The 27,962-nt window shown below is 39.5% G+C and overlaps 1 protein-coding gene across 1 annotated transcript; it reads left to right on the top strand.

The window, feature by feature from the left end:
• Positions 1-431: 431 nt before the first annotated feature.
• LOC104269783 (collagen alpha-5(IV) chain-like) lies at positions 432-26,972 on the top strand (the record flags this gene model as incomplete). Its single annotated transcript, XM_009869151.1, has 21 exons — positions 432-524; positions 615-719; positions 1,306-1,403; positions 1,657-1,807; positions 2,441-2,554; positions 6,676-6,843; positions 7,762-7,851; positions 8,663-8,812; positions 10,044-10,142; positions 10,951-11,040; positions 11,767-11,906; positions 12,802-12,928; positions 14,137-14,217; positions 14,789-14,887; positions 15,458-15,508; positions 18,414-18,599; positions 25,260-25,393; positions 25,787-25,859; positions 26,031-26,102; positions 26,474-26,602; positions 26,874-26,972. Coding segments are annotated over 21 exons (2,349 nt in total), but the record flags the coding sequence as incomplete, so codon positions are not given.
• Positions 26,973-27,962: the final 990 nt, after the last annotated feature.

Below are 27,962 nucleotides of genomic sequence, written 5' to 3' on the forward strand. Positions count from 1 at the left end.
TCCAACCTAGATGATTCTGTGATTCTGTGATACCGTCTGGCTTATGCTTAATAATACTACAACTACAACAGTTTCGGAAAACAAGGGTTTGCTTTAAACAAGTTTGCTTTAGTTACTATTCACTTTCTTGTTGACTATACAGATCCTGATCAAATTGTGCTAGTGTCAGCTACGGAAAATACTGTTCACATGATGGTAGCTAGAAAGAAGCTAGAAAAAAATAATGTTTCATGAAAACTCTCTTGACATACAGTGTTTTTAAGCCTATAAGTGCTGTGTGGGACTCAGGGGCAGATAGCATATTGGGTAAAGTGTTGCTAATGTTTAAGTCCTTTGTAAGCTTGGGATGGGGCTAGCATCTTTTTCTGCTCAAAGAAAAACAAAAAAGAAACTCCGAATGAGTGATCCATACTTCTTCTTTTTGATTTTAGGTCCAAAAGGTGACCCTGGCCAGACTGTTACAGAACCAGGAATTCCTGGTCCCCCTGGTCCTCCAGGAAGAAATGGTGACCCAGGTCTTCCAGGTAAAGCAGCAACTAGATATCTAGAGAATTCCAAGAGCTTTTTATTCTGATTGATTCTTGATAACTATGTTGATTTTCTTCTTTTTACAGGAGAACCTGGTCAGCCAGGTCAGCGTGGCTTATCAGGCATCCCAGGTGCAAAGGGAGAGCCAGGTATTCCTGGCATTGGGCTTCCAGGTCCACCAGGCCCAAAAGGTATGTTTACAGCCATGTTGCTATGTTGTAATGGCTGGAGGAGGGGACATAGAGGGTTGTGTCTCTTTGCTTTTTCCTAGTGAGATGATTTCTGTCTCTAGTATCCTTTAAAAATATTGGTCTGGAATTTATGTGTTTTGGTAATAGTTTTAAAACTACCAGGAAAAAAACCTGCCAAACTCGTATTCTTCTGTTCCCTGTACTGCTCCTTCACAGTAGCTTACATTTTTCAGTAAAACAAAAACACAAGAGTGAATGGGTAAAACGTTGGGAAATCGTGACTGTTTGAGCTTGAATCAATAAATGATCTCCAAATGCTGCCTCAAGGTGTTAATGTTTCTGATGTGAATGGTTTGTAATTTTTGTTAGAACACATGGCATGGGGCAAGTGCGCTTCTCTGAGAGGAGTCCCAGAGATCTTCTGTGAGAAAGACTGTATAGTCAAAAGTTACCTCAGCCAAACGAGTACTTGATGCTTCAGCTAGCACAGAACCACCTTTTAGAGATTATTTTCTATGGATCTTAAGGATTTCTGGAAGAGTTGTTCTAATGCTCTCTGCTGCACTAACCTCCATGTCATGTGTAGGTTTCCCGGGGACTCCAGGTCCCCCCGGAGCTCCAGGAACTCCAGGTCGCCCAGGTCTAGATGGACCTCCTGGACCACCTGGTTTCCCAGGACCAAAGGTCTGTATTTTCTTGTTTAATATAAAACTTCACTTTCTTAGAGGTTCTTAAATGTCAGTGTGAAGTTGGTGGGGAGGATTTCACCTCTTGTCAGCTTTTGATGACCTCAGCTCTCTACTTGAGATTCGAATGAGGACAGGAAAAACAAAATCAAACTTTAAGACGGTGGACATTTTTTCTTCGCTATTTTACCATTTACAGGAAAGGCTAAGCGTAGAAAAAAAGTTTTTAAAAAAATGTTAATTTGTTACAGGGGGATCGTGGATTTGGAGTTCCAGGACCACCTGGACTCCCAGGACCACCAGGCCCAAAAGGAATTCAGGGACCTAAAGGTGATTCTGGCTTCCCAGGAAACCCTGGTCTCCCAGGACAGGCAGGTTTTGATGGAACTCCAGGGCCCAAAGGTATGGAGAACTTTCCTTTTTCTGCTCCTTGTTGAACTTCAGAAAATATAGATGTGTTGGGAGTCATATGACAGTTAAATACAAACTGCTGACTTTAAGGCAATTACTTCAGGGTCCATTTTTCCAAATCAGACACACCAGTGGTAAATGGAAACTTGTTCTCAAAAGACAAGGAAAAAGGGAGTAAATACCAAGCTGTGGGTCAGTATCAGAAACTCTGTATTCTAAAGACAACTCTGGGGGTAAAACCTTTTCAGTAGAATAATTCTCATTTAGATGCACTGTGCTTCAACATGCAGAGGGCTAGCAATTCACAAAATTAATCATTGTCTGTATTGAACTGCAGAGCGTGGCTGGTTTGCTGGAAAGCATTTGTTGAGTTTGATGTGGATTATGATGCAACACCATGCCTCTATGTAGGCTAGAAGTGTGAACTGCATGTCCTCACACAGAGTGAGGACAAATCTCTGGCTTTCAGAAATAGCCTCTGAAGTGAATTTTTTCCTGTCAGATCCATATTTGTTTGCATGCAAAGATGCAAATGTGCCTGTACAATGTGCAGGCACTCTGCTTCTGAAAGCAAGTATCTCTGAACTGAGTTCACTATTAGACTAAAGAAGAGTGTTCTTTTAGGTGACCCTGGACCAAGTGGACCACCAGGACTCCCAGGCCCACCAGGCATCCCTGGCATAGGTGGTCAAGGCCTACCCGGATCTCCAGGACCTCCGGGTCCTGTTGGCCCCCCAGGTAAAACCTTTAGGTTATTTCTGGCATAGAACATGCAGGTATACAGGACACTGAAAGTCCCACTGAACAGAGGCAAGGAAGGATAGAGATTTCGTGTCTGTTAGATTGGCTGTCTTGCCAGTCAAGCGGGCAAAACCTGGTACATCATGTTTTTTACTGCAATCAGAAGTGGAATTACATTCAGCCCTGCCATTTGCACAAATTAGAGAGGTCTCTAGGGTGTAAAAGCTCACTTTGAGAGGACTTGGAGCCTCATCAGAAATCCTATAAAGTGTTGTGCACAAATAGTGACAAAATCTCTGTAAGAAGGTTTATCACAATACTCTTCAGGAGAAGACAGGTGGGAGCAGAGGGTTTGGGAATACAAAAGACAAGGAAGACTGACTCTAGCTGCCTGTATTGTGCTGTCATTATATGGCTTTCAAATAGCAAGATGGTTCTTAAATTCCAAAGCAGTTTTCTAACTTACCAGACTTACTAGGTGAGAGATATTTTTAAATATATTTTTTGTATTATTATCTAGAAAATTAACTTTTGGTTTGGAAAAAAAGCAGACAAACTCAATCTCTTATGCGATGATATCTGTCCTCCTTGTACGTAGATGGTGAGTGCGAAATCAAGGGAGTAATTCAGGTTCTTCATGGTGTGGCTAGGCACTCTTTTCCAAATGGAAGCTGAAGCACACTTTAACTCAGTTACTGTGGAAAGTATTCCAAACTAGCTGGTTCGTAATTCTATAGAGGAGGAAATGTTCTCCAAGAAGTGACATGATACTGTTTTAACAAAAGTCTGTCAGTAGAGAAGGTCATACATATTCCTCTTGTCACAAGTACACCAGGAAGAGAGCTTTAGAATTCTTTTTACAGAAACCTCTGAGCTCTGGGGCTCCTGATTCCCTTACACCCTTTTTTTTTTTTTTCTGCAAACCCAACAAGTTTTATGAGTCCTGACAGGTTTAAAGTAGATTGACAAATAGAATCTAAGGATAGTGATACTTAAGAATATGTCTCTGAAGGGAGTTTGATTGTCTTTTGTCTGAAATGACTGGTGACTGATGAAAATGTGAACTTATTCCATCTCTATGCACGAAGGGTATATGTGCCTGCATGCACATCATTCTATTCACAAGGCTTGTTTAGGGAAATTCTTTTTCCCCCTCGTTTTGTGAATGGGCTTGCTGAGCACCAGCTCCTGGTGTTGCAAATCTGTAGCAGTCACAAACAGTTAGAACATTCTATGTGGACTTGAGCCTGCTTGCCACTGAAACATTTCAAAACCCAACTGATTCTTGCCGTGCCTGTATGACTGTTCATGTTGCATGTTTGCTTTTGGAATGTGTTTGTATGCCAGCCCTGGGATTGGCATGATTTCCAATGCCTGCTGAAAAGTTCCTGGCCAACTGTGAGATCATGATTGTTCATATTTGGATCTTTATGAACCACGAGCTGAGATTTAGTGAAATGCTTAACTTAAAGGTAGGCAAGCAATTGAGTAAGTAGGCCCATGGAGTTTGAGTTCTGCTCACATAGATGAAGTAAGGGACATGTTTATTTTTTCACAAGTTTTCCAGTGGGGAAAGGAATGTGTGGTTATTGCACCATCAGGCTTTGAATGTGTCCAGTGTTAAGAGCTAGGGACAGAAGGAACCTAGACAATATGCACAGAAATTCCTGGAGTAGGCGAGTCCTCTGCTTGGCTTACTTGTTCTCACTACACTGACCTGAACCTATGGTTGCGCTTAAGGTCAAACTGAAACAGAATACAATGCAGGTTGTATTTGGGGTGGAGGGGTGGGATGTATTAGTAGGGTTTTGAATGTTTCATCCAATATATGTTCTTTTGTTTTCCTGTAACATCTCTTTGAGTGTTAGCCAGAATTGGATTTCACACGATCACTGATTTATTCTGAAAAATACCAATTTTGACAAATACACTAGAGTTGGTGAATTTGAAATGTTTCTATTATTGCCTGTACTGACTAATTGTTGTGGCTACTAACAGCATGGTGGCTCTGAAATCTAGTGCATGGTTGAAGGTCCCACTTGAGAAGTCCTTGTTATTTCCCTTGGCACTGCTATTTCTCCATTTTGTGCAGAATTCCTCGTATTCCCAGCTCCCATCCCTTGTTTGCTTTACTAAGCTGTTTTGATTCTGTTCCTTTATGAAACATTAGGATAAAGTTTCTGTCACTTTGTTTTTCAGGAAATTTGTAAAATTCTTGAAGTAATTTCCCTGTTCAGAATTTCCTTTCTCTGCACCACCATTTCTTCAAATAGTTTGCAGTAACTCCGTGTTCTTCTTTTCAATATGTACCAAATTACATTAGAATTTATTGTGTCATCTATATTTTTCTAATTATGATACGCTTACATTTTTTAGAACTGTAAATTGAATTAGAATTAATTTATATTTGAAAAAGTATCTTTACTATTCCAGACATGGAGTTTGTCCTATTACTGGGTTATATATTATTTTCTCTCTTTTTTTTTTCCACTTACTGATAGAGACCCCTTAAACACAAAGCGTGTGCAGACCCTATTCATCCTCTAGTATTGTTTTTAATCTGCACAGTAATCCATTCCAGGCACATGACACTCTAGTTTAATGCTGTGACAATCTGCTGCCAAAGACGAGCATGCTTATGATTAAATAAATAGAAGTCTACAGCTTATGCTGTCAAGAAAACTTGATAGGCTATTTTAGTGTGCAAAGAACGTCACTTTAGTGTGCATGACATCACTCCTAAACTTGATCCATGGTCATGAGCGGGCATCACCATGAGTCATACTGCCTTGTAGTTATTTATGAGGTTTTGGCATGGTGTTGTCATATCTCACAAGACTATACTAGGGCATGTAACATGCAATGCAGTATCTCTGTAGGAGAAACAATGTAAATTTGCAGAATAGAACTAAAAGAATGTGCAAAAAATTATTTAGATTTTGTGTCTATGCGTGTGTGTTAATGTGTTAAAAAGAAGCAGCACCTTTTGGAATCTCTGTTTGAAGAGATTCACCAGAATGTCATGCAGATCAACAAGAAGCTGTTAGGGTGGAGTGTTGAGAAAGTGTCCAAGCCAGTATCTAATAATGACAGTTTTGTGTAAGAAGCAGTTCAGAAAAAAATTGTTCTCCAATTGCAAGGAGAATACTACACAAGAAGAGAGTGGAAAGTAATTTTATTTTTAAAATGTGCTATCAATATTTGAAAATATCTCACAGAGTTTCTTACTTCTACATACAGTGGTGGCTGCACTTTGAAAAGGCCTCCAAGTTTCCTTGCAGTCTGGTTTCTCTTAACTGCATTAGCGCTGTGTTCCTTAGGTCTGTTTTTAGTAATTTTGGAATAGATTTCTTCCTTTGTTCTAACCTGTATGTGCTTTATTTTGTTTCCTAACTTAACAACTATTACAACTCCTTATTGTTACCTGTCTCAACTTCCTGATGAGCTCTAACTCACTGGCTTTTTGAACCTCGGGTTCCCAAGGTACTGTAGTTTCTTTACCAAAGCCTTTTCTTAACTTCAGATTTAAGAATAATCCTTTTTTGTCAGCTACATTCCAGAGCAAGCATCTTCACTGATACAGTGCGCTGGAGGGCAACAAGCTGTCTGCTTTCTTCAGTGCCTCAAGCTCAGCATCATTAGGGTTAAACAATCTTAGGCATGTTTTGACAATTCATATTTTTAATTCAGGGAAATGTAATGTAATGAAGAATTTAGCTATCCTTTCAAAAGTATTCAGTTAATATTATCTTAGAACATAGTAAAATGGAAATATACTTGCACAAATCTCAATACTTAATGATAAAATACAAACCAGTTTAATCATTCTTAGCTTTCTGTTTATTAATTAGATTTGAAGGGTTGTTTTTCTTCTGAGATTTTTTTGAATTACATTTGCTACAACTTGGTAAAATTTTAGTAATGCATGTCTTCAGGAGAATATGGCCTCTTAACGCCTGAAAGTCATTAAAAAAATAAATGGCTTTAGAAGTATTGAAGGGTTTTCTGGACTGCAGATAAAATAAAGCTATTTCTACAGTACTATATCCGGAATCACGGTTAACCCAACATAGGCTTATTTTTTGCTTAAAGATTGTAACTTCAACAACATTGTCTAGGGTTGCAGGGCATTCCAGGGGAGAAAGGGGATCCAGGTCCTCCAGGCTTCGACATTCCCGGTCCTCCAGGTGACCGAGGAACCCCAGGATATCCAGGACCCCCTGGTCTCCCCGGGCCTCAGGGTTCACCTGGAGCACCTGGCCGGGATGGAATACCTGGATTTCCAGGTAAGTTCACATTTTTTACTTGTGGACAAAGACCAAACTGTAGTTGCAGGTGAACGCTCTTCATGTTTGGGCATGCCAGCAGAATGAGTTTGACTGTTTATCCTAGCTATTTAAGTTGGATACGTGTAACCATTACATCTCATACTTAAAAACCCACACCCCCTCCTCCCCAAACCCTAAAACTGGTGGCATTAAAATACTTGTCAATTCTTCACTCTTCCCTGTAACTTGTTTCAAATATTTTCCATGTTATTCTGATTCATAACTTTAAAATGTGACTTTGATCATTGTCATCATTATGACACTTTTCTAATTACTTTTGGGATTATTTTTCTATAGTCACTGCTACAATTTAGAAATAGAATTTGTTTAAAAGAAATAATTACAAATGTTATCAATTGGATCCAACACATAGTTTTAAAACTTGAGTTATTTATTCTTTGTTTAGACTATTCAGTTAAGATAGTCTATTTTGCCCTATGGAATATAAAACTCAAAAGTGAATTCTGAGAATCTGTGTCTTGGATAGAGGAAGCAATACAAATTATTCTAAAAGTAGTGTATACCTAATTGTCTTTTTGCCTTTCAATAAATTTAAATTTTATTTCAAACAAGTATTTATGTTTCAAGCCAGGGAGCCAAACTTACTGGAGGCATAAATATGCTTTCTACCATAAAGAACAGTGCAATGCAAATTTTCTTCCCAGTACTTGACTATGGAAAATTTGCCACCATTTTCAACTGTCATTTAATCTCTTGCAGATCTGTACAAAAAACTGAGTGCTTGTGTTTCCCTTAAAACAAGCTTTATATGCATATGATTGTTAATATACCATAGGGATGCAGGGAATTGAAAGTGAGGTACTGATAGGTTTTGAGTTTTTATTCAGAATGACAATTGTGATTCAATGCATTTAGGTGCCAAAGGTGAGATGGGTGTCATGGGAGCTCCTGGTCCCCCAGGGCCTCCTGGAACTCCTGGAAGAAGTGGCTTGCCTGGCTTGAAAGGTAATGTTTATCTGCCATGAAGAGAATGCAGAACAGTGTTTTCAGTGTCCTGTGTGGATAAAGGCTTTGTAATACTAACGTATAGATATTAATTATTGGAATCTACTTAGGTTATCTTCTTTTGGCAATGCTGATGTTGAGAATTGCTTTTCAGTTTTTGAGCCATAGTATTGTCACCCTGTTTTTTAAATTGATGTCATGAAATGTTAGCTATTTTTAAACACTACCTTTAGATTGAAGGCATTGAAGAAGGGTAATATTTCTGAAGCATGTTGTAAAGTCTATTTTAAGCATCAGAAAGAAGAAAATCAGTAGCTTTGGGTCATAGAGTCATCTAGAATCAGTTCTAATAGGTATTAGAGAAAAACTATTCTATCTACATTTTCCCAACTGCCTTATTAGAGATGAATTTTGAAAAACTATGGTAGAAAAAAACACCACTCGTCTTCCCACAACAAGGAGGCTGTGAGTCCAAATCTGCTGTAGCTGTTGCAACTTCTCTGTGCTCACGACACAGTGTGGTGGGTCTCTGGGGGCTCTCTCAACGTGGGTTCCACAGAAGCTGCTTCCTCTGAGCTGAGCTGGTCAGAGCTGACTGCGGCATGCAGACATCCCCAAGCAGTCGGCTCATGTGGCTTTGTTCTAGGGCTTAAGATGCTATGGAGAACCTTGCATAAACTGACTGATCATTTAGTGAATTCCAGCTTCATGAATAAATCATGGACTTCCTCTTTAAGAAAAAGCATTACAAATATATTAGTCTACCTTAAGGAATATATTTTTTCCCATTTGTTGTCTGTCTCTACTCCAGGTAATAATGGATTACCTGGTCCACCAGGACCTCCTGGACTGATAGGACAGAAAGGTGTCAAAGGTGAAGCAGGCCTGCCAGGTACACCTGGAAAAGTTGATCCAAACCAGCTAGGAGCAAAAGGAGAAAAAGGCGAGCCAGGTGTTCCAGGTACAGAATTTTGCATGTGGGTCTGGCATGGTGGTTTGTCCTGTGAAGTTAACAGTGACCTGTGACTGAGTCTGCTGTAGTTCATTCTTTGTTACCAAAACAACTAAACTTTGATTATAGCAGTGGCTGAAGGTTCTCTTATTTCAGGTGTTTTGTAATAGTTCTATGTATGTTTTTGTAATAGTTCTATGATCAAGTTACTCTGTATGGTTAGTGTGCAACGTCCTTGCTCGTTAACTGCTACTATTATTTAACACATGGTGACACTGTAATAGCACTAAAGTGCTTTCAGAAAAAAACTTCTAGGTGTTATTCCTAAATATGATGAGAAATAGTTGTCATGGCTGCTGTACTGGCTGCTTTGCCTTGTAGGATAGAATTGCATAGGTCGTCTGCTCTCATGCATCGCCTCTAGATTCTCCCTTTAGGTATCTCTGTAAGCTTACCCTTCACAAGCTCAATTTCATCTCTGTGTGTGTTTCTACTTGAGAAGCTGGCAACCTAGAAGATTTTCTCAGTTCACTCAAGTCTCTCACTTGCTGGCTTCACCTTCTTGCCTCACCAAGGGTTGCGATATCTCCTTTAAACTCAAATTTAGTCTTGAGTAAAAATATTCTACCTTAGAGAGAACCAGAATGCCTTTCTCTAATGTTGATCCAGCCATTATTATGCTGATTTACCTATTGTATTAATTTCTATGACGTCTAGGTAAGTTCCTAAGGCAGTTACTCTTTTTTCCTCTTTGGTCCCCCTCCTCTGTTAGAAGATTTAGAGGGATAGGTTTAACTATACCTGCAGAGCAGCACACAATTATTTGTACGGGATAATAACTGCATAGAATTTGTACATACACCTGAGTTACTTGTTACAATAAATCAATTACTTTTTATAATAGTCAAAGTGCTCCTGGGAATATAAATAATCTGGATGAATATAGAGAGGTTAGCATGGAGTTTTCTCATCCAAAAAGGTAGTCCTTTCTGAATCAAGTATATTAGCATTAGTCATAAAGTTGCTTTTTCTCTACTTCCTTACATTGTTCCTATTCTGTAGTAATTTTAAACTTTCCAGAAGCAATGTTTTGTGTTCTGTGATACTTCTCTGTGTTAAATTGTTGCTGAAGAAAAATCTGTATTTGGATTTTTTTCACCTATAGCTACATCTGATCTCTTAAGGTAGCAGAAAATATACAGTATCAGTGATAATAATAAAATGTTTCTTTTTCCTTGAGGTATTCCTGGTTTATCAGGACAGAAGGGTTATCAAGGTCTCCCAGGTGATCCAGGCCCACCGGGACTTAGTGGCCCGCCAGGGGTGCCAGGATTACCAGGTAAGTGACTAAGGCCTCCGATGGGCAGTTCTAACGTGTAAAAATTTCCTTCCTTTTTTTCACATTTGATTTGGGTTGATAATTCAGGTATATCAAAGCAAAACCTAAGGATTTACAATTAAAGCTGCAGCACAGTTTGGGGGCATTTAAAATCATTATTCAAACAGCATGGTTTCAACTCTTGCCTTCTAACAGAATGCAAGGCAGTTTGAAACTGATTCTGATGAAGAATTGCAAGGATCATTAAATTCTATATTGCACTGGTTCTTTCTACAGCTGTAACAATTTATCTGAAACACTGAATCTTTGTTCATTGTGTCTAGTATAGGTCTTGCTCTAAATATCTTGGGGAAGCAGGTTGGACTTAGGGAGTTGTTTTAACCATCCAGGACTCAAACTAGTTTGAGCGTTGCAGGTCACATTTAGTTCTGTAATAGAAACTACTAAATACTGATTGCAGATGAGAAAGAGATAATGTGTTCATTCTGCAGAGCAACTCGTGAAAGACTAGTACTAAACTGATTCAGATGGTTAGTAAATCGTAGACTGAGATTTGACGCATTTCATTAGACTAATCTTCAAAGCAAATAAGTTGCCCTTATCAAATCTTGGCTTGGAACAAACTGAAGATGTTTAATATTTCACTACAAATGGGTGTGAAAAAGCATGTAGGAGCAGTATGAGACTTAGAGTAACTCCGGATCCACAGCCTTTGTAATTAGATGACAAGCATATTCTTATGAGAATGCATGAATATCAGAAATTTCTAGTTATTGCCATTAATCAACTAAAACCACAACTTTTTTAGGCATCAAGGGAGACATGGGGATTCCTGGGCAGCCAGGACCAGCAGGACCACCAGGATTAAAAGGTGCCATGGGAGAGATGGGCCTTCCAGGTTAGTTTCTGTGCTTGTACTTTACTTCATTTTAATCAGTGTTTTCCTTTTATATAGTACAAAGCTGCTTCCATGCAGTATCTAATAATGTATTTAAATGGCAGTGCAGATGAGGAATACGTAAAACCCTACGTACAGATTCATTGAACTAGTACATAAGAAATTGGAAATACTTATTAAAACAGAAAATGGAGATGGGAAATACATTGTAAATACATATTATTATAAAGTGCTTTTGAAATAGAAACAGAATGATCTATATTGTGTAACTTTAATACTTTTCTGTTTTCTCAGATTCCACTCTGAGAAAGTTCAGAAAATAGATGATTCTGTAAACTCCCCTGTGAGTAGACAGACATCAGACACAAGCAAAAGGAGAAGGAGAAAGTGAATTCCGTTATTTAGAAAGATTGCTGAAACAAAAATTTCCAGTTCTGAGAATTCTAGTATTGAATAGTGCCTAGATCCTACAGCAACATATTTGGATATGGTTAATATTAGAATTAAAAAAAAACACCTTTGAAATGTCATGCAAAAAGCCATGAATAATTTTTTAGGTAATTGGTTTAGTTTGTTTTTAAAAATCAAAAGGCATTGGGTATTCAAAGCCAGCCAGTCCTTTTGTTAGTCCTTTCTAATTCAGTTGCTGCAATTTGAGTGATTTCTGTAAGTCATTGCAGAAGTTTTATTTACATTTGTAAAACTTGTATTTTATCTTTTGGACAGGACCTCCAGGGATTAAAGGCAGCCAAGGAATAGCAGGACATCCAGGGCAGCCTGGGCCTGCAGGATTTCCTGGACTGAAAGGAGAGAAAGGTGACCCTGGTCTTTCAAGCATTGGTATTCCTGGTCTCCCTGGACCAAAGGTGCATTTACAGAATTCTTCAGTAGGAAATTCCATGAGGAAGTGAGATTGTGTGTTGTTTTTTCTTTTTTTAACTATAACTTAATATATATTATGTATAACTGTAAATATGTATATAAATATATTAATAACAAGCGGAGTGGACTGTGGGTTGTTCTTTCCAGATGGGAGCAAAAATTTCTAATTTTAAAAGTGAAAATATTTGTATAGAATTTAATCTGGTTAAAGAAAGAGATTGTTTACCAGACCTTTCGAGTTGGGTTCAGTTAGTGGCCTGGTTTGCATTGTGAGACGTGCTGACATTTTGGTAGTTGATAGGGATTTGTACTGTTAATATAATTGTTCCCATGTCTAATTCTGCAGTTAATTCTAAAAAAATTAGGAATAAAAAAAATTAGGAATCAAGAATAAATTACTAAAATGCTGATATTTTATTATTACTGCTGCTTAAAATTCTTAAGTGTAAAGCACTTGCACTAACATTTACCTGTATCATCCTTTTTGTCATCCACAATAAGACCTACAGAATATCTAGCAGACTTTACTGGCTAATGCCTTACAATTGATGTTGAGCAGCAATTAATATGGCAAAACCATAGCATGATTAAAACTCCTTAGATTTACTTTTTTTCTTCTGCATTACCCCTGTGGCTTCTGAAAGAAGAGAATGCATTTTTTTCTTTAATGTAGGCCAGTTCTGAGGAAAAGCTATGATACTCTGTACAAAATTTTAGGGGAAGACTTAAAATCTTTACTATTGCTGTGGCAAATTAATTTTAACATCAACTGGGTATAAGAAGTGGGGACTTTTCTATGATAAGAAGACTGTAAGATGGGCAAGCCTTTCTTGGATGTTTCCAAACAAAAAATTCTTATTTCTGCTTGATGTTTTGTAGGGTGATCTTGGTTTGCCCGGATACCGAGGTAGTCCGGGCAGTAAAGGTATAGCTGGAAATCCTGGTTTGCCTGGATTTCCAGGCAGTCCAGGTGCAAAAGGAGAACCAGGCCTTCCTGGATTCCCAGGTAATTCTGAACTTTTCTTTTTTTCCTTCTTGCTTATATTGATATATACATCTAAACACAGTGGGTAATTGATGGAAGGCTGCAGCTTCTTTCTAGCAATCTGCTAGAAAGTTTCTAGCAATTTGCTGCTTCTAACCTTTGTGCTGTTGGAATTGTTGCTGCAGGAGTAAGTACACTTAAGAGCACCTTTTGAAATTATTCATCTTCTCTGAGGGGATGTAGCAGTTGTGTTAGCTAATCCTTTCCAATCCCCACAGCAGTCAGACTCTCACCTCTCCTGAATCACGAAATACCTGTGTTTGGCTCTGTATTTTTCCTTCATGAATCAGTTAAAAACTAGTAGTAGGAAAACGGCCTTTTTAATAGCATTTATTGTCTTAAAATACATTCTAAAGAGAAATCTCTTTCTGAAACATTACAAAATTAAGTTTTGCCCTCTAAAATATTTTTAGAGTTTGTTTATGAGTATGTGTCAGTTCTTCCATTCTCAATTTAATGAAACAAGGTATTTATCTATGTTGCATTTGCAGCAATAAGGACTGTTCTACAGGCATGCTTGAGCTGCTTTAAATGTAGGAAGATAGAGAATTTTTAACAGTGTAGTCACGGCAGCAAGAAGATTAGAAGCGAACAAAATCTGGCCACGAACCTGACAGTTTTTAACCTCTGCTTCATGTTATGCCTGAAAGACTGTGAACAGTTAGAATGGTGTGTTGAGACACTACTTTGATCAGGTGCAGACTTTCCTTCCTACTTCCCACTCAGTTCATGGTGTGGAGGTGAGAATCCAGTGTAAATTCTAAGACCATTTTTATTAAGATCCTTTTTCAAGAAAGGAAAAGAGAATTGGGGAAGGACTATCCAACCGTAGTTCATAATACTTTCAATTTGTTGTCAAGCAGAAAAACCTGTCTCAAAAATGGTGATTTCCTAGCAGACTGCCAGACTTGCTGTGTCCTTGGCTATGAGCACTCAATTAGGAAGAGAGAGTCTTGAGAGCAGCAGTAAGGAGAGTTGTGCTAGCGTGTTTTGTTTCTATATGTTCTTTGGTTTATAATTCATCTCCTTGATCAGCTGTAAATCTGCAAAATGTGCATAAATACAGCTGATACAATTAGTTCATACTTGGGGAATCTCAAATCGTAGCTCAAGATCTGCTGAAAAGCCAGTTTTGTGCTTAATTTGATTTAAATGCCCGTACTTTACAGGAACACCAGGTATTCCAGGACCAAAAGGTATGGAGGGGCCTCCAGGTAGTCCTGGCCTGCCTGGACCACCTGGACCAGTAGGTAAGCATCAACAGTACAGCAAAGGTCGGCTACTTCTGTAGAAAACAGAACACATGAAACCACTTCTTTTCTTCTTATATTTTTAACATCATGAAAATGCATCTACGTATATGGATGCTCAAACACCATTGCACACAATTCACTAAAACTAAACAGAAAATAAAGTTTTAACTTTTTCTGGACAACTTGTGTCTGCTGTCATAGTCGTATCATTAGCTATTGAAACAAGAAGTTAAGTGTTTCAGTATTTACCAGCTTTATTTATGTTAAGTATTCCAGCCTTCTAACCTGTTTTCATAGGAGCAAAATTCTAATTTGTCCTGAAGGGAAGCACTGTATTATTTTTAGCAAACACTGACTGCTTGAAAGGTCACAGACCTAAAAGCTGTTTCTAAATTGTCAGGTGGGAAGAGAGAGGGAGAGAAAGAAAGGTTTTAATTTTAATATTATACCCTTGTGAATTTGTTATTACATTGTCACATCATCAAATTCAGATGGTGCAGGGGGAAGGTTACCTTTTTTTTATTACAGGTTAGCCTAATGTGCTAATGTATTCTTACCCCCCTTCCAGGTGATACTGGTCTTCCTGGCCCTCCTGGTCCTTCAGGGGAGAAGGGACAGCCTGGTCGAGATGGTATCCCTGGACCAGCTGGTCAGAAGGGCGAACCAGGTTAGGTATCCTTCTTGTTTGTTTTCTCCTCTTCACTCTGCATTGGGATGTCCTGCTTTCCCTGCTGTATTTTTTCAATAACTGCCGATATACCTTCAAAGCTGCTTCTGTGGTTCCCAGCTGCTGAATGGTTCACAAAGGGTGCTGTCAAGCTGCCAATGAAGCATAGGAAAAGAAAGCAATCGATTTTTGTTACCTGACTTCAACACCAGCCTCTGTTCCTGCATTCCACGGTAGCTGTATTGCTTCAGCTCAGTTACAGCATGGATAAACAATGTTATATCTGTCTTAAAAGTAGAATCTCAACCAAAAATTCAAATGTATTAACATTTAAATCTGAAAGAGCATCTTGTGAATGGATGTAAATATTTATGGAAGTTAGAGATGCATTTTGTTGCAAAATCTCTAGTTTTGTGTAGACTGGTAAGTGAATGAGAATCCTGGTACTCTCAAGGAATCAACTATCTAGACATATTGCACTTTTAATCATTCTCAGCCTCATATTTATATTTCTGTTCCTGGAGACTTGAAAGCTAAATGATCATATTCACTGAATTTGTTTCTTTTCAGGTCTACCAGGTTTTGGGCACCCAGGACCTCCAGGACTTCCAGGATTGTCAGGTAAAGTTTCTCTGTTGTTTTTGCTAAATATGTATGAATATAATATGCTAAATATGTTGAATGTAAAATATATCTATACAATTAAAAAAGAAGGGCTTGTTGTATGTTCTGCAAAAACTGAATGCCATAGCAACAACTTGTGGTGGTTTGGTCCTGATTGGAGGCCAGGAGCCCACCAAAGCCACTCTATCATTCTCCCATCTTAGATAGACAGGGGAGAGGGAAAATATAGCAAGAGGCCTGTGGGTTAGAATAAGAGCAGTTTAACACAGCAGGGCCACGAATCGCTTTGGCACATACCCCGCTGATGCTTGTTCTCTCTCCCCTCTCGCATGGGGCTCTGCACCGACCGACACATCCTGGACATCGTCGCTGCCATCTATTCCCTGAACTGGCAGGCATTCACCTTCCTACCATCTCAGCTACCGCAGGGCTTCAGGGAAGGGTCCTGCTCTGGCAGCTTTCTCCCTCTCCTCCTCCTCTGGGACTCTTCCCCCCCTCTTTCTTCTCAGGGTGATGTTCCTTGTTCTCCTCTCACCTCCCCATCCTCCAGGAGAAAAACTTCCCAACATTAAAGCCAAGACAGCTCAAAACAAGACGAAACCAAAAGAGAGAGATAGAACAATGGGGTCACCTCTTAAATACCTTGCTTGCAGAGGTGCTGATTGGCCTGGCCCTGGCCAGACGCAGGTTCAACTCGTACCTGGAGATGGGGGAGGCTCTCAAATCTTCACATAAGTCCACCCCTGCTTTTACAAAAAAACTCACCAGACTCAAACCCATGACACTAGCCAAATGATCAACTTCTTGATCAAATTCCTCCTCTTCCTTCTCCCTTACTAGTCAATGATGTGGACCCATTGACTTTATTGTCCACTTTTTTGTCTTCACTACTGGGGCAATCACTGTAGTTGTTGTTTAAGTCCCTGTCTCAACCATGGTGTCCTCAGCTGAAGTTTGGATGCCTGCCTCAACCACTGCCCTTTGAAAGTACTGAACTGTGGCTCGATAGGCACAGGCCAATCACCAGTATGATTCTAGGAGTTGCTGGTTTTTACTGGGGTAGGTGAAGCATTCTTCTATCAAATGTCATGTCAGCTCATTAGGGTTGCTTGCCTGTTCAGGGGTAAAGTCCCAGGCTATGGGAGGTGATAACCATCCTAGGAATCTGCCCACGTCTTTCCACACACTCTGCCGCCCAGGCACCGGCCACTTCAAGGCACACTTCAGTACAGCCTCACCCAAACACTGTCTCATACCAGGATGAAACCAGATTTCACAAAACCCATAGTGTACTAATAGCATTAACTCGTAGTACCAAAGAGCTCACATAAGGGTGAACAAGGACCTTGAGAGTTTCCATAATAAAGCCATTTACATCAGTCCCAGGAAGGGAGAGGGAGATGAATTCCTTCACTCTCCCTACAAGATAGCTCCCACAGCACAGCAGGGCTATTAACACCAAAACAAAGCACATAGCCATTGTTTGTATCTGCATATTCCCAAGCTGAGCAAAACAAGCAAAACAAGCTTCGTGGCCTGCACAGGAACTTGCCACTTAACAACTATTCTATCTATACAGGCTTAGCACAGAACTGCTGTTGTCATGCCCCATGTTGGGTGTTGGGTGCCAAAAAGAACTGTGGTGGTTTGGCCCTGATTGGAGGCTAAGAGCTCACCAAAGCTACTCTATCACTCCTGCATCTTAGATGGACAGGGGAGAGGGAAAATATAGCAAGAGGCCTGTGGTTTAGGATAAGAGCAGTTTAATACAGCAGAAAAGCAAAGACCACGTGCGAAAGCAAAGCCAAACAAAGATTATTCTCTACTTTTCATTGGTGTGCGGTGTCTGGCCACTTTCCCAGGAAGCAGGGCTCCAGTATGTGTAGCAGTTGCTCTGGAGGACAAACACAAATAGTGAATGCCCCCACACTTCCCTCTTCCCTCTTGCTTTTATATCTGAGTTGACATCACATGGTATGGAATACCCCTTTGGCAAGTTTGGGTCAGTTGGCCCAGCTGTGTCCCCTCCCAAGATGTTGTCCACCCCCAGCCTGCTGTTAGGGGACTGTTGGAAAACCACAGCCTTGGTGCTGTGTGAGCACCCTTCTAGCTACCACTATCAACACCCTTCTGGCTACCGCTACAAAAACACAGCACTGTGAGAGCTCCTGTGGGGAAAATTAACTCCATCTCAGCCTAACCCAGTGCACAACTAAACATATTTTTTTCTCACCAGACCATTTTCAATTAACCACAGTAATAAAAACATTCATTAGGGACTAATGAATTTTGCAAATTAGCAATTATGCAGGCTAAATAAATCCACACAGGACAATAGTCTATTGCATTGTGTGGAATTTTGCTGATTTGTCTCGGTAAATAAAGCATTCATACAACAGATGACAAATGAAGCCACATCACAACTTTAAAAGCAAGGTACCAGCAACTTCACATAGTCTTAGTTGTATTACTTTTCAATAGTATTAAAGCTCCTAAATTCCTTGAGCTTATATGCAAATTTGGGGAGTATGTCTTAACTTTCAGCAGCATGTCAGAAAAATTATGAAGTCTTAATACTGACAGATTTCTTCACAGAAAGTATTGCTTGTAGGCTTACTCAAAGGATGTTTATGAATGACAGCATCACTGAGTACTAAAGTGAGACTTAGTAAAACCTTTTAGCATGTCAGAAAGTATAGCACTTTCTCCCGCAAGGATTTTTACTTCTAACTCTTGTCTGAACGTTAGATCAATTTTATGTTGTCTCACTGTGCAAATGAGGTGTTGTGGCCAGACTTGCACCTTCTGCAAGAGAGTGAAATGATTCTGCAAATTTATATTGGGACTTTTTTGTATATCATTTTGTAACATTATTTATAAATATGGCTGTTTGGTTTTACAGGACAAAAAGGAGAACGGGGGTTACCTGGCCCACCGGGGACCCCTGGACTTCCAGGTCTGAAGGGAGAACCAGGTTTCCAGGGATTCCCTGGTCTACAGGGTCCACCAGGTCCACCAGGATTACCAGGGCCACCTCTAGAAGGTCCTAAAGGTAGCCCTGGCACACCAGGTGTTCCAGGAAGGCCAGGTAAGAGCATGATCCATACCTGTCAACCTCTGCCAGTAGTTTCATATTTTGCTGGTAGGTTATCAGCCTTTAAACTTTCTTGGTTTGTTTGGATGGATAAGTTCAAGCCTCATGGCTAGGTCTTCACATTTTTGGGCAACCAGAGGATTTTGTTGCCAAAAGTAACAGCACCAAAAATAAAACATGTTCTATTAATTTCTGATACCTGGCAGCAAAAATCCAATGCATTAATAAACAGGAGATTCTCTGCATGCTGTCACAATAATCATGTAGTTAGCACAATACCGACTTTTGAACAATACCTTTGTAGTATTGTCACGTGATCAGCAAATGTCATTGCACACAAAAAACGAAAGTAACAAATCCTATCATATTAAGAGTCATGCAAATCAAATTCTCACTAGCATCACAGCATGATCAAATCGGATAGCTGCCTGCCTCTTCATCTTTGTGTCATGTACCATAAATCATTGCTCCATTGTGTCATGTGCCTCCCACAAACTCAGTTTCACCATTATGCCATGTCCATCTTTCCGTTCCATGTTTGCATTTTGTTCCTGCACCAACAAATTCTGGGAATGAAAAAAAACACTATACTGAGTTAACATTGCTGAGCAACTCCCTGGCATGTATTAGAATTTGATTTACATTTTGTGCCATAGAATGTTTATTTGCATTTAGATACTACACTTGAAGAATCTAACTTAAAGAACCTGTGACAGCTCTGGCTCAAGCTTATTGCTGTATCTGAGTTCAGAAGCACTTTGCCACCAGAAAGACTTATCTTAATGTGCTTGATACTCTCCTTAAAGGAGACTACTTTCAAACCAGGGTATTTGTTGATAACAGTTATTTTCTTTGCATATTAATGGAGAAGTAATATTTTTATTTCTTGCTTCAAACTCTGATCTCAGATTTTTCTGTTACTCAAAGATTTGTTTTGGGACAGTTAGTTTTGAGTTACCATATTTGTAAAATAGCTGCTATACATATATTGTTCATTTTTGAGTATCAAGGGAAAGTTTAGTTTTGCAGTACACACTTGAAAAGATTTCAAGATTCGCTTTTTCCTCCTGCTTGCTTCTGCTACAGAAGGAGGCAATCCCACTGAAAAAAAGTTTTTAGAATGGAATTTTCTCAAAATATTTTAACTGGAAATGGAATTGAGTAATATTTAGTTATTCTCAATGACATTATGAACTTTTCTTTTGTGCAGAGTAGGCTATGAACTAATCTATCCTAACTCTGCATTTAAAAAATGAGTCATTATAAGGAATACTTGATTTTAGTTTCGAACACTTTATAACTGGAGTGCTGTTTGCCAATATAGTGAGGCTTTCTTTTAGTCTAGTAAAAATACTTGAATTGCATTGTATCCTAAACTATTTTTTATTTCACTGGTGAGGAACAACCCAGTGGCTTAATAATTTACAGCCAGTCACAATTTCTTCCTGGCTTCCTATTTGGTTAGTGGAAGGAGGAGCACATACCTTTCCACTTGTTCCTCAGGAACTTACTCCCTGCTGTGCCCCAGGAGCTCTAACCAGTCAGTGGAGCATCCATGCAGCAAGTTGGTTGTCTGAATTTGCTTTCCATTTTCCCTGTGGCCTTGTCCTCATCTGCTTGCTGGCAGGTGGGAGTATGGGACAAGTAATCCCAGATCTGCTCACTGTGGTTAGAGATGCAGCTGGGGCAAGTGAAGTAGTGAAGAAATAAGAGATGGTGGCATGTTGAACTTGGGCTCTAAGTGTGCCATAGTAAAGGCCTAAGACATCCTAGATGCCAAGAACTTCCAAAGATAGTTTTTCTGTATGTAGAGTGGTGCAGCAATTAAAATTTTGGCACAGGAAGCTGATTCGGCCATAAAAGTATAGGCTTTCATTTTTCATAGAATCATACAATGTGCTGGGCTGGAAGGGACCTTTAAAGGTCATCCAGTCCAACCTCCCTGCAGTGAGCAGGCATTCCAGTTAGCTCAGTGGGTTGAGCGCGGTGCTGACAGCAATGACTACAGCAAGGTTGTGGGTTCGATTCCTGCTCGGTCCCCATCTGTTACCTGGTCTAGTCGAGAGGTTGGATTAAATGATCTCTAAGGTCCCTTCCAGCCTAGGCCATTCTATGATTCTATGATCTTTAACTAGATCAGGTTGCTCAGAGCCCCCTCAAGCGTGACCTTGAATGCCTCCAGGGATGGAGTTTCTACCACTTCTCTGGGCAACTTGTTCCAGAGTTTCACCACTCTCATTGCAAAAAACTTTTTTCTAACATCTAATCTAAATCTACCCTGCTCTAGTTTAAAACAATTGCCCCTCAACCTGTCACTACACACCCTTGTGAACGGTCCCTCCTCATCTCTCCTGTAAGCCCCCTTCAGTTACTGAAAGGTCACTGTAAGGTCTCCCTGGAGCCTTTCCTTCTCCAGACTGAACACCCCCAACTCTCTCAGCCTGTCCTTTATAGGAGAGGTGCTCCCCAGCCCCATGATCGTTTTTAAAAGATTCCTATATAGAGGATTCCAAATCCTAATTAAAAAAAAACCAAAAAAGTAAACCAGCTAAGCAGCTGCTGATACATAATAAAACTGCCAATGGAGATTCTGTGTTCTGCGGTTTCATTGGTGTTTTTACAGAGCTTCTCATCCTGTTCATGCTTCCCTATATAAATCAGGTGCTAACTGACTGCAGTTGGCTGTGGAGCTAGAGGAATGGTGGGACTCTGTGCAATTTTATGAGCATGAGCTGGGGGAAAATCAACCAGTGAAGTTCTGCTCAGCTATGTTCTCTCTCTCTCTCTCTCTCATTTCCATTTTTGTTGCATGCAATTTATAAAGTGAAGCATTTGTTGTGCTCAGTTGTGCGTGAACTAATGTGGATAAACCAAACTATTATTGCAGTTTAGGTACAATCAGCAGTCCAGGCTTTTGTTTCAAGTGATAACACAGTCTATTGTTGGAATGCTGATTCTGTAACATTTCAACATAAGGCAGTTAGTCATAAAAGCAGCTGTGTGGCTGTCAAGTTACCCTCCTTCTAGGGACATAAATAAAACCAGAAGCTGTATATATATAGTTTGTTGTTGACTTCAGGGTATATTCTAAGATTAGTAGAAGCGATGAAGTCAAACAAGATATAGCTCTCCGATTTCAGTTGAGTTGTCCTTAAAGCAAAGTTATTGGAATGGATTTATTAATTGATTATAAAATTAAGCCAATTTCCAGGGCAACACAACATTGCTGTTACTCCACATGTCTATTTTCATTGCTATGAATAATAATAGTTTGGTGTTTTGCATAGTGTATGTAAAGGAATATTGAGCTAAATCTAAAAGAAAGGTTTAGTTGAATATATTAACTTGTTGGTATTTCTAACAATTTTGATGTTTTTCCCCTTGTTCTAATGATGACCTTGGTGAACTCTGACCCCCTACTCCCAGGTCCCTCAGGTTAGCCCCTTAACTCCAAAATAATAACTCTGCATGAAAATGAATGTATATACTTTTGTACTGTCTAAATGTGAATATGCTGAGTCATTTTGCAGCCATACCTTTTAATTTGTGTTAGAAAAGGAAAGCTCAAGAGTTGACTTTCAGACTCTTCCTCCGTATTGCTGTAGGACTGACATTGGAAGGACATAGTGTTTCTCTCCCCACGGTGGAAGATCATATGGGTCCAAATATGCAAGGCTTTTATAAAATGTCTCCAACTCTGACACTTTTTTTAGGATATTTATTCTCAGTGCAGCTGAAAACAATATATGCTGGGTTTTATCTTTTTCTGAAAAGCATATTGTGCTGTGGTCTCATGTCTTTGCTGTGTAATTGTTTTGCAGCATGGGCAAGTGGCAGTATTCATTTTTGTAACACCTACTACTGTTGATTTTGGACACTCTCAAGTGACTTAGATAAATTAGATGCTTCTTTTATACCAACAGTGTCTGTTGGTTTATACCAACAGTGTCTGTAGAAAAATTGATACTGAGCAACAGCAATGCTTTATGTTTCCACCTTAGAGCATTGTAACGTTCCAGTGCAGAGAAATCCTGTGCTTCACCAGCACATTTAGAGGAAATGACATGTTTAAAGAAAATGAAACATACAGCCCTCCACTTACTAATACTAAGGCAATGGAGCAGGATTGACAAGACCATGGTCATAACATGTTTAATGAAAATGAAACATACAGCCCTCCCCTTACTAATACTAGGGCAATGGAACGGGATTGACAAGACCATGGTCATTTTCACAGGCTTATCATAATTGTAGCATATCAGCATGTAGCACAAGCCGCCTTTAAGGAAGATTTTTTTAACATCTGTGTTGAGTGAAAATGACTTGGTATATCTGTTTAATAATAATGACGTCTTTAGGTTTTGCTATGATGACTTTCTAGTTGCAAAGAACTGTCACGAAAACTCAATGAAGGAATACATTTTGTTTTTTACCATGCAGTCGTTAGCACTGTGTGGTAGCAAATGTGATAGCCTCCAGCATTTGAATCTTAGCTTTATGCAGTCATGTAATAAAAATAAATGGGGCTTTACCTTTTAATTAAATGGTGGTCACACAAGCAGTAACCATGCTTTCCGAGAGGGCTACCATCATGGGTATGCTGAGAGGAACTTAATTGCTTCATGTTTTGTTCCACCCTTGGACAGTGCTTAGCCAGAATTCAATAATCAACAAGTACAGGATAGATTTAGAAATCATAGCAAAACCTACCCAACAGTAAAATATAGTTTGTAAGTACTTAAAAGTATCAGTGACATGTCCCTGTCATTATTTTTAACAACTGTATTGCAGTTAGTATCTAAAATAATTTATCACATAGATAAGAAATAGTGCATTGTGGTAAACCTGCCGTGTATTTATTGTAGTTTTTAACTGCAAATTGCATGGTGATATGTTGATATATTTAAATCATTTCTCTGACATGAAAGATACATTGGCACAGGAGCTAAAATGTGTATTAATTCAGGAGCATGGTAGGAACAACTAGCTTACTTTTTGAAAGAGGATAATTAAATTATTTTTCTAAGGATGTAATCATATGCCATTCCTCATAACAACCTTAAACAGTTAAATTAGCACCTTTAGGGTATATTTTTACCAAGAAAAAAAATAATGCAAACAGTAAAGACAACAAATTATAAATTTGTAAGTTCTGCTGTATTTTTGCTCATAGCATTCACAGCCCTGTTGATCCATGTCAATCCTGCTTACCGTTTTGAAGAGGATATAAGCCTAATTTTCAGTTCTAGAACTGTATTCACAGGTAGTTGATGCTCATACCTGATTAACCAGGATAAATCTTTCTGTTAATCATGCTTTCCCCCTTCCCAAAGCAGAATTTTGCTCAAAAATTATTTGTCATTAACAATTTACCTGCATCCTTGCCAGGCTCCAGCCCCTGTGATGTTGAATATTGTCAGCAAAATGGTTATATTCCCAACCTCACTGTGAATAAGACTAACAGGCCTCAGCTGTAATGTTAAAGCAATAACACATTCTTTAGTAAAGCTTTAAGTTTACTGTTAATCGAAGTGTCAAATTAGTCTTCGTAGAGCCTAGTCACCAGAATACCTTGTATCTGAAAATATGTATCATTGTATATTCATGTATGGTTTTATGCATGCATGTGGATTATATTGTAAATACAAAATATGCTGGTGAAATGGGTTGTTGTGTAGTGTATATGCTGTCATCTGTACTATTTCTAACTAGTAATCTTGTTTTGTACTGTGTGATGTCTGACCCTTCTAACATCGATCATTGGGCTATGGTGAACTCTGATCCTTCAGGTCCTCCAGGTTAGACTCTTAACTCCGTCAATTTATTTTACTGTATTGCACTTGATATAAGAGAAACGGATGTTTTCCTGTAATTCCGTGATGATCTTTTTAAGGACTAGGTTAACCTGAAGATCGCATGTGTTTGATTAGCATGCCTTAGATGGTAACTAAGATGTTACTATTTTGCATGTGTACAATACTGGAACAGCATAAAAGAGCAAAATGAAAAAATCCTTGCATGATAGGATATTTTCTGTTGCTGAAACTACTACAGGATATGTCTAAAATGTGGTACAAAATTGCTGTTGACTTAAAACCTTTGAAAGGAATTCCATACTCAGATCTGCATGCAAAAACAGAGCTCATCAAATTTATCCACTGAATATAGAGTATGAGGATGTCAAAGGAGATGTTAAGTTGTTCGAGGCTGTGGAAGAATTAAAAATCCAGCACACTGATAGATCTTATTAAATTTGTTGTACTGTGGGGGAGAATGTCATAGCACTGCCCTACAAAGAGATCCTTCCATTAATCTAGTAATGAGATCTAACTTTTAAAATGTTATTAGCTGTTGGTGCACTTGCTTATGGTTTATTTTACCACAAATTAATATTAGTTACCTTTATTTAGATGGTGGTATAAAGTCAGGATGTCATCTTTCAGTTCTCCAGATAAGGAGCCTTGGTTCCTGATTTGGGTAGTGCAAATAATCCCTCTATTTGTTTTCCTTTGAGTTTATTTGAATTCAGCATTGAAATAGAGCTGGCAAGTCAAAATATCTTTTTTTTTTTTTTTTTTTTTATGCTGAAGGCACAAACTTGGGGAAAATGGTTGATATTTGCTGACATATGCATATTTGTTCTGCAATGTTAAGGTCCACCAGGCCCAGAAGGTCCACGAGGGCCACCAGGCAGTGGAGGACTTAAAGGTGAAAAAGGGAACCCGGGTCAGCCTGGCCCACCAGGCCTGACTGGTCAAAAGGGAGATCGAGGACCACCTGGACGCCAGGTAAAGCAAGAAATGGAGTTTTCTCCCTAGTTTATTTTTAAATGCAATAAAAATGGAATATATTTGGGTGGAATATTCAGTTTATCATAGTGAAATAAAAGCCAAAATGTGGTAGTTAACACCCAGTCTTGTAACAGGTAATAAGATCTTTTCCTTAAATACCTCCTTAATTATTTGGACAGGATATTCCATGGGAGCTGGAGCTGTTAATGCACACTTCATAGTACAGCATTCTCTAACAGCACACAGTACAATGAGCAGAATGCATGGCCATCCAAAGCACTAGTTCACAGACCCAAAGTGTGCTTATTTGTCCTCCAGTCACCTTTTCTCTCTGTTTTTTTCTAAAATTGCTGAGGAGGTGAGTGAATAACATGAAGCTGTTTTGTTCAGGGGGATCCTGGTCGTCCAGGTCTGAATGGAATGAAGGGTGACCCCGGGGTTCCAGGCGTTCCAGGATTCCCAGGTATTTAACCGGGTATTCCCAGGAATCTAACTAGTGTGTCAAGTGAAAATCTCCAGACACAGCAACAGCTACTCATGGAGACAAGAAGCCTGATTTTGGCTATTCCTGCAGCAGATTTTCTTAATACAGCATGTTCTTTCACTGTGTAACTGTGTGAATTTGATGTTTCAGGAATGAAGGGCCTCACTGGACCTGCAGGACCTGCTGGCCACACAGGCAGTCAAGGACTGCCAGGTCCACCAGGTAGGAGGAGTCCTTAGTACCATTATTGTCACTTTTGTCCTCCTACCAGTTGAATTTGTTACACAGATGTATTACAGCCAGCAATGAAAGTAGTTAAATGAGCAACAGCTTAAACACAATTTCAGACTATACTTTTTTAGCCGTACAAGTAAACTTACCCTATTTTATACTCTACATCCAGTCTATGTAGATTAACCCCTGTAAGAGCTGTCCTTTGGGGGAGTCACCAAGAGCATTCTTTTGCCTTAATTACACAATTACTCTTTGCATTGTTAGAGCTCTTGGCTTCAGACTTTGCAATAAATAGCAGAAACTGTTTCTAATGCTCTCTTCCACCTTGTTTTATCTAATGCTAAGCTGCTTTCTCTCAGGTCCACCAGGTTTACCAGGTACCATTGGACGAAGCATTGTTGTCAAAGGTGACCCTGGTCCTCCGGGTTCTCCAGGGCAGCCTGGGTCGAAAGGGCCACCGGGATTGCCAGGGCCACAGGGATTGCCAGGTATGATCCTAGGTGGCTGTAGAGAAAGTGGCTGAGAATGACTGCAGGTTGCAATGCCAGTCACTTTGTGTGGGCTGCAGAAGTTTACTGAAGATATCAAAATTCAGCAAGAGGTAGCAGATAAATGCAGGATTCTACCACATAGATCTGATTCAGTCGTCTGTTCTTCTCTAATGTATTATGAAAAAAAAGAGATGAGTCCCAGAATTTAAAGATTTTTAGAGTGAGATTTCAAGAGCTTTTATTTCAGTTGTGGGTTTTTCTATTTTAGGTCCAGTTGGTCTTCCTGGTGACCCAGGGCGAGATGGACTACCTGGTTTTGATGGTCCAGCAGGACATAAAGGAGAGAGAGGTCTTCCAGGCCAACCAGGTAGGGAGCTTAGCCTATGAGGACCTGGTGGAAAAAGAGATGCTCTCTCTTGTGAGTGCAGGCTGCTACTGTGAAGCGACATCTTTATCTCATGGGAATAATAATAAAATTGTAATTCTAGGATTTTCTTAATGCAAAAATATTACATACAGCTGGGCATACTTTGGTTTGGAATATTCTTGAACCAACACATCGCTTGTCATTGCTGAGAAATAGAGTGCTTTATCACAATTGAATGGCATCCCCTTTGCAGCACAGATGATACACAGGAGATAATGAAGATAGCAAGAAACATAAGAGAGAGTAGTAAAATAATTTTACTTTTCTATGGAGATCATGAATGGGGAAAACTAGACTTTATAAAGGAAAATTTCACCAAAGGCAGAGATCAGGCTACCATGCAGCTGTTGATTAGAATTCATAGAATGGCCTAGGCTGGAAGGGACCTTAGAGATCATCTAAGCCAACCTCCCTGTCATGGGCAGCGATGCCTCTGAACTAGATCAGGCTACTCAAGGCTCTGTCCAATTTGGCCTTGAACACCTCCAGGGAGGGGGCAGCCACAACGACTCTGGGCAATTTATTACAAAGTCTTGCTACCCTCATACTGAAGAATTCCTTCCTAAGATTCTCCTTCAACATAAACCCATTTCCCCTTGTCCTATCAGTGGACACTCTTGTAAAAAGTCCCTCCCCAGCCTTCCTGTAGGTTCCCTTCAGGTATTGGAAGGCAGCTATTAGGTCCCCCCAAATTCTTCTCTTTTCAAGACTGAACAATCCCAGCTCCCGCAGCCTGTCCTCGTAGCAGAGGTGCTCCAGCCCATGGATCATCTTTGTGGCCTCCTCTGAACACGCTCCAACAGATCCACATCCCTCTTATGGTGAGGGCACCAGAACTGGATGCAGTGTTTGAGGTGGGGTCTCAGAAGAGCAGAGTAAGGGGGGAGAATCATAGATTTATAGAACAATTCAGGTTGGAGAAGACCCTTG

The sequence above is a fragment of the Apaloderma vittatum genome, unplaced genomic scaffold, assembly GCF_000703405.1.
Source record: "Apaloderma vittatum isolate BGI_N311 unplaced genomic scaffold, ASM70340v1 scaffold9915, whole genome shotgun sequence".
NCBI lineage: Eukaryota > Metazoa > Chordata > Aves > Trogoniformes > Trogonidae > Apaloderma > Apaloderma vittatum.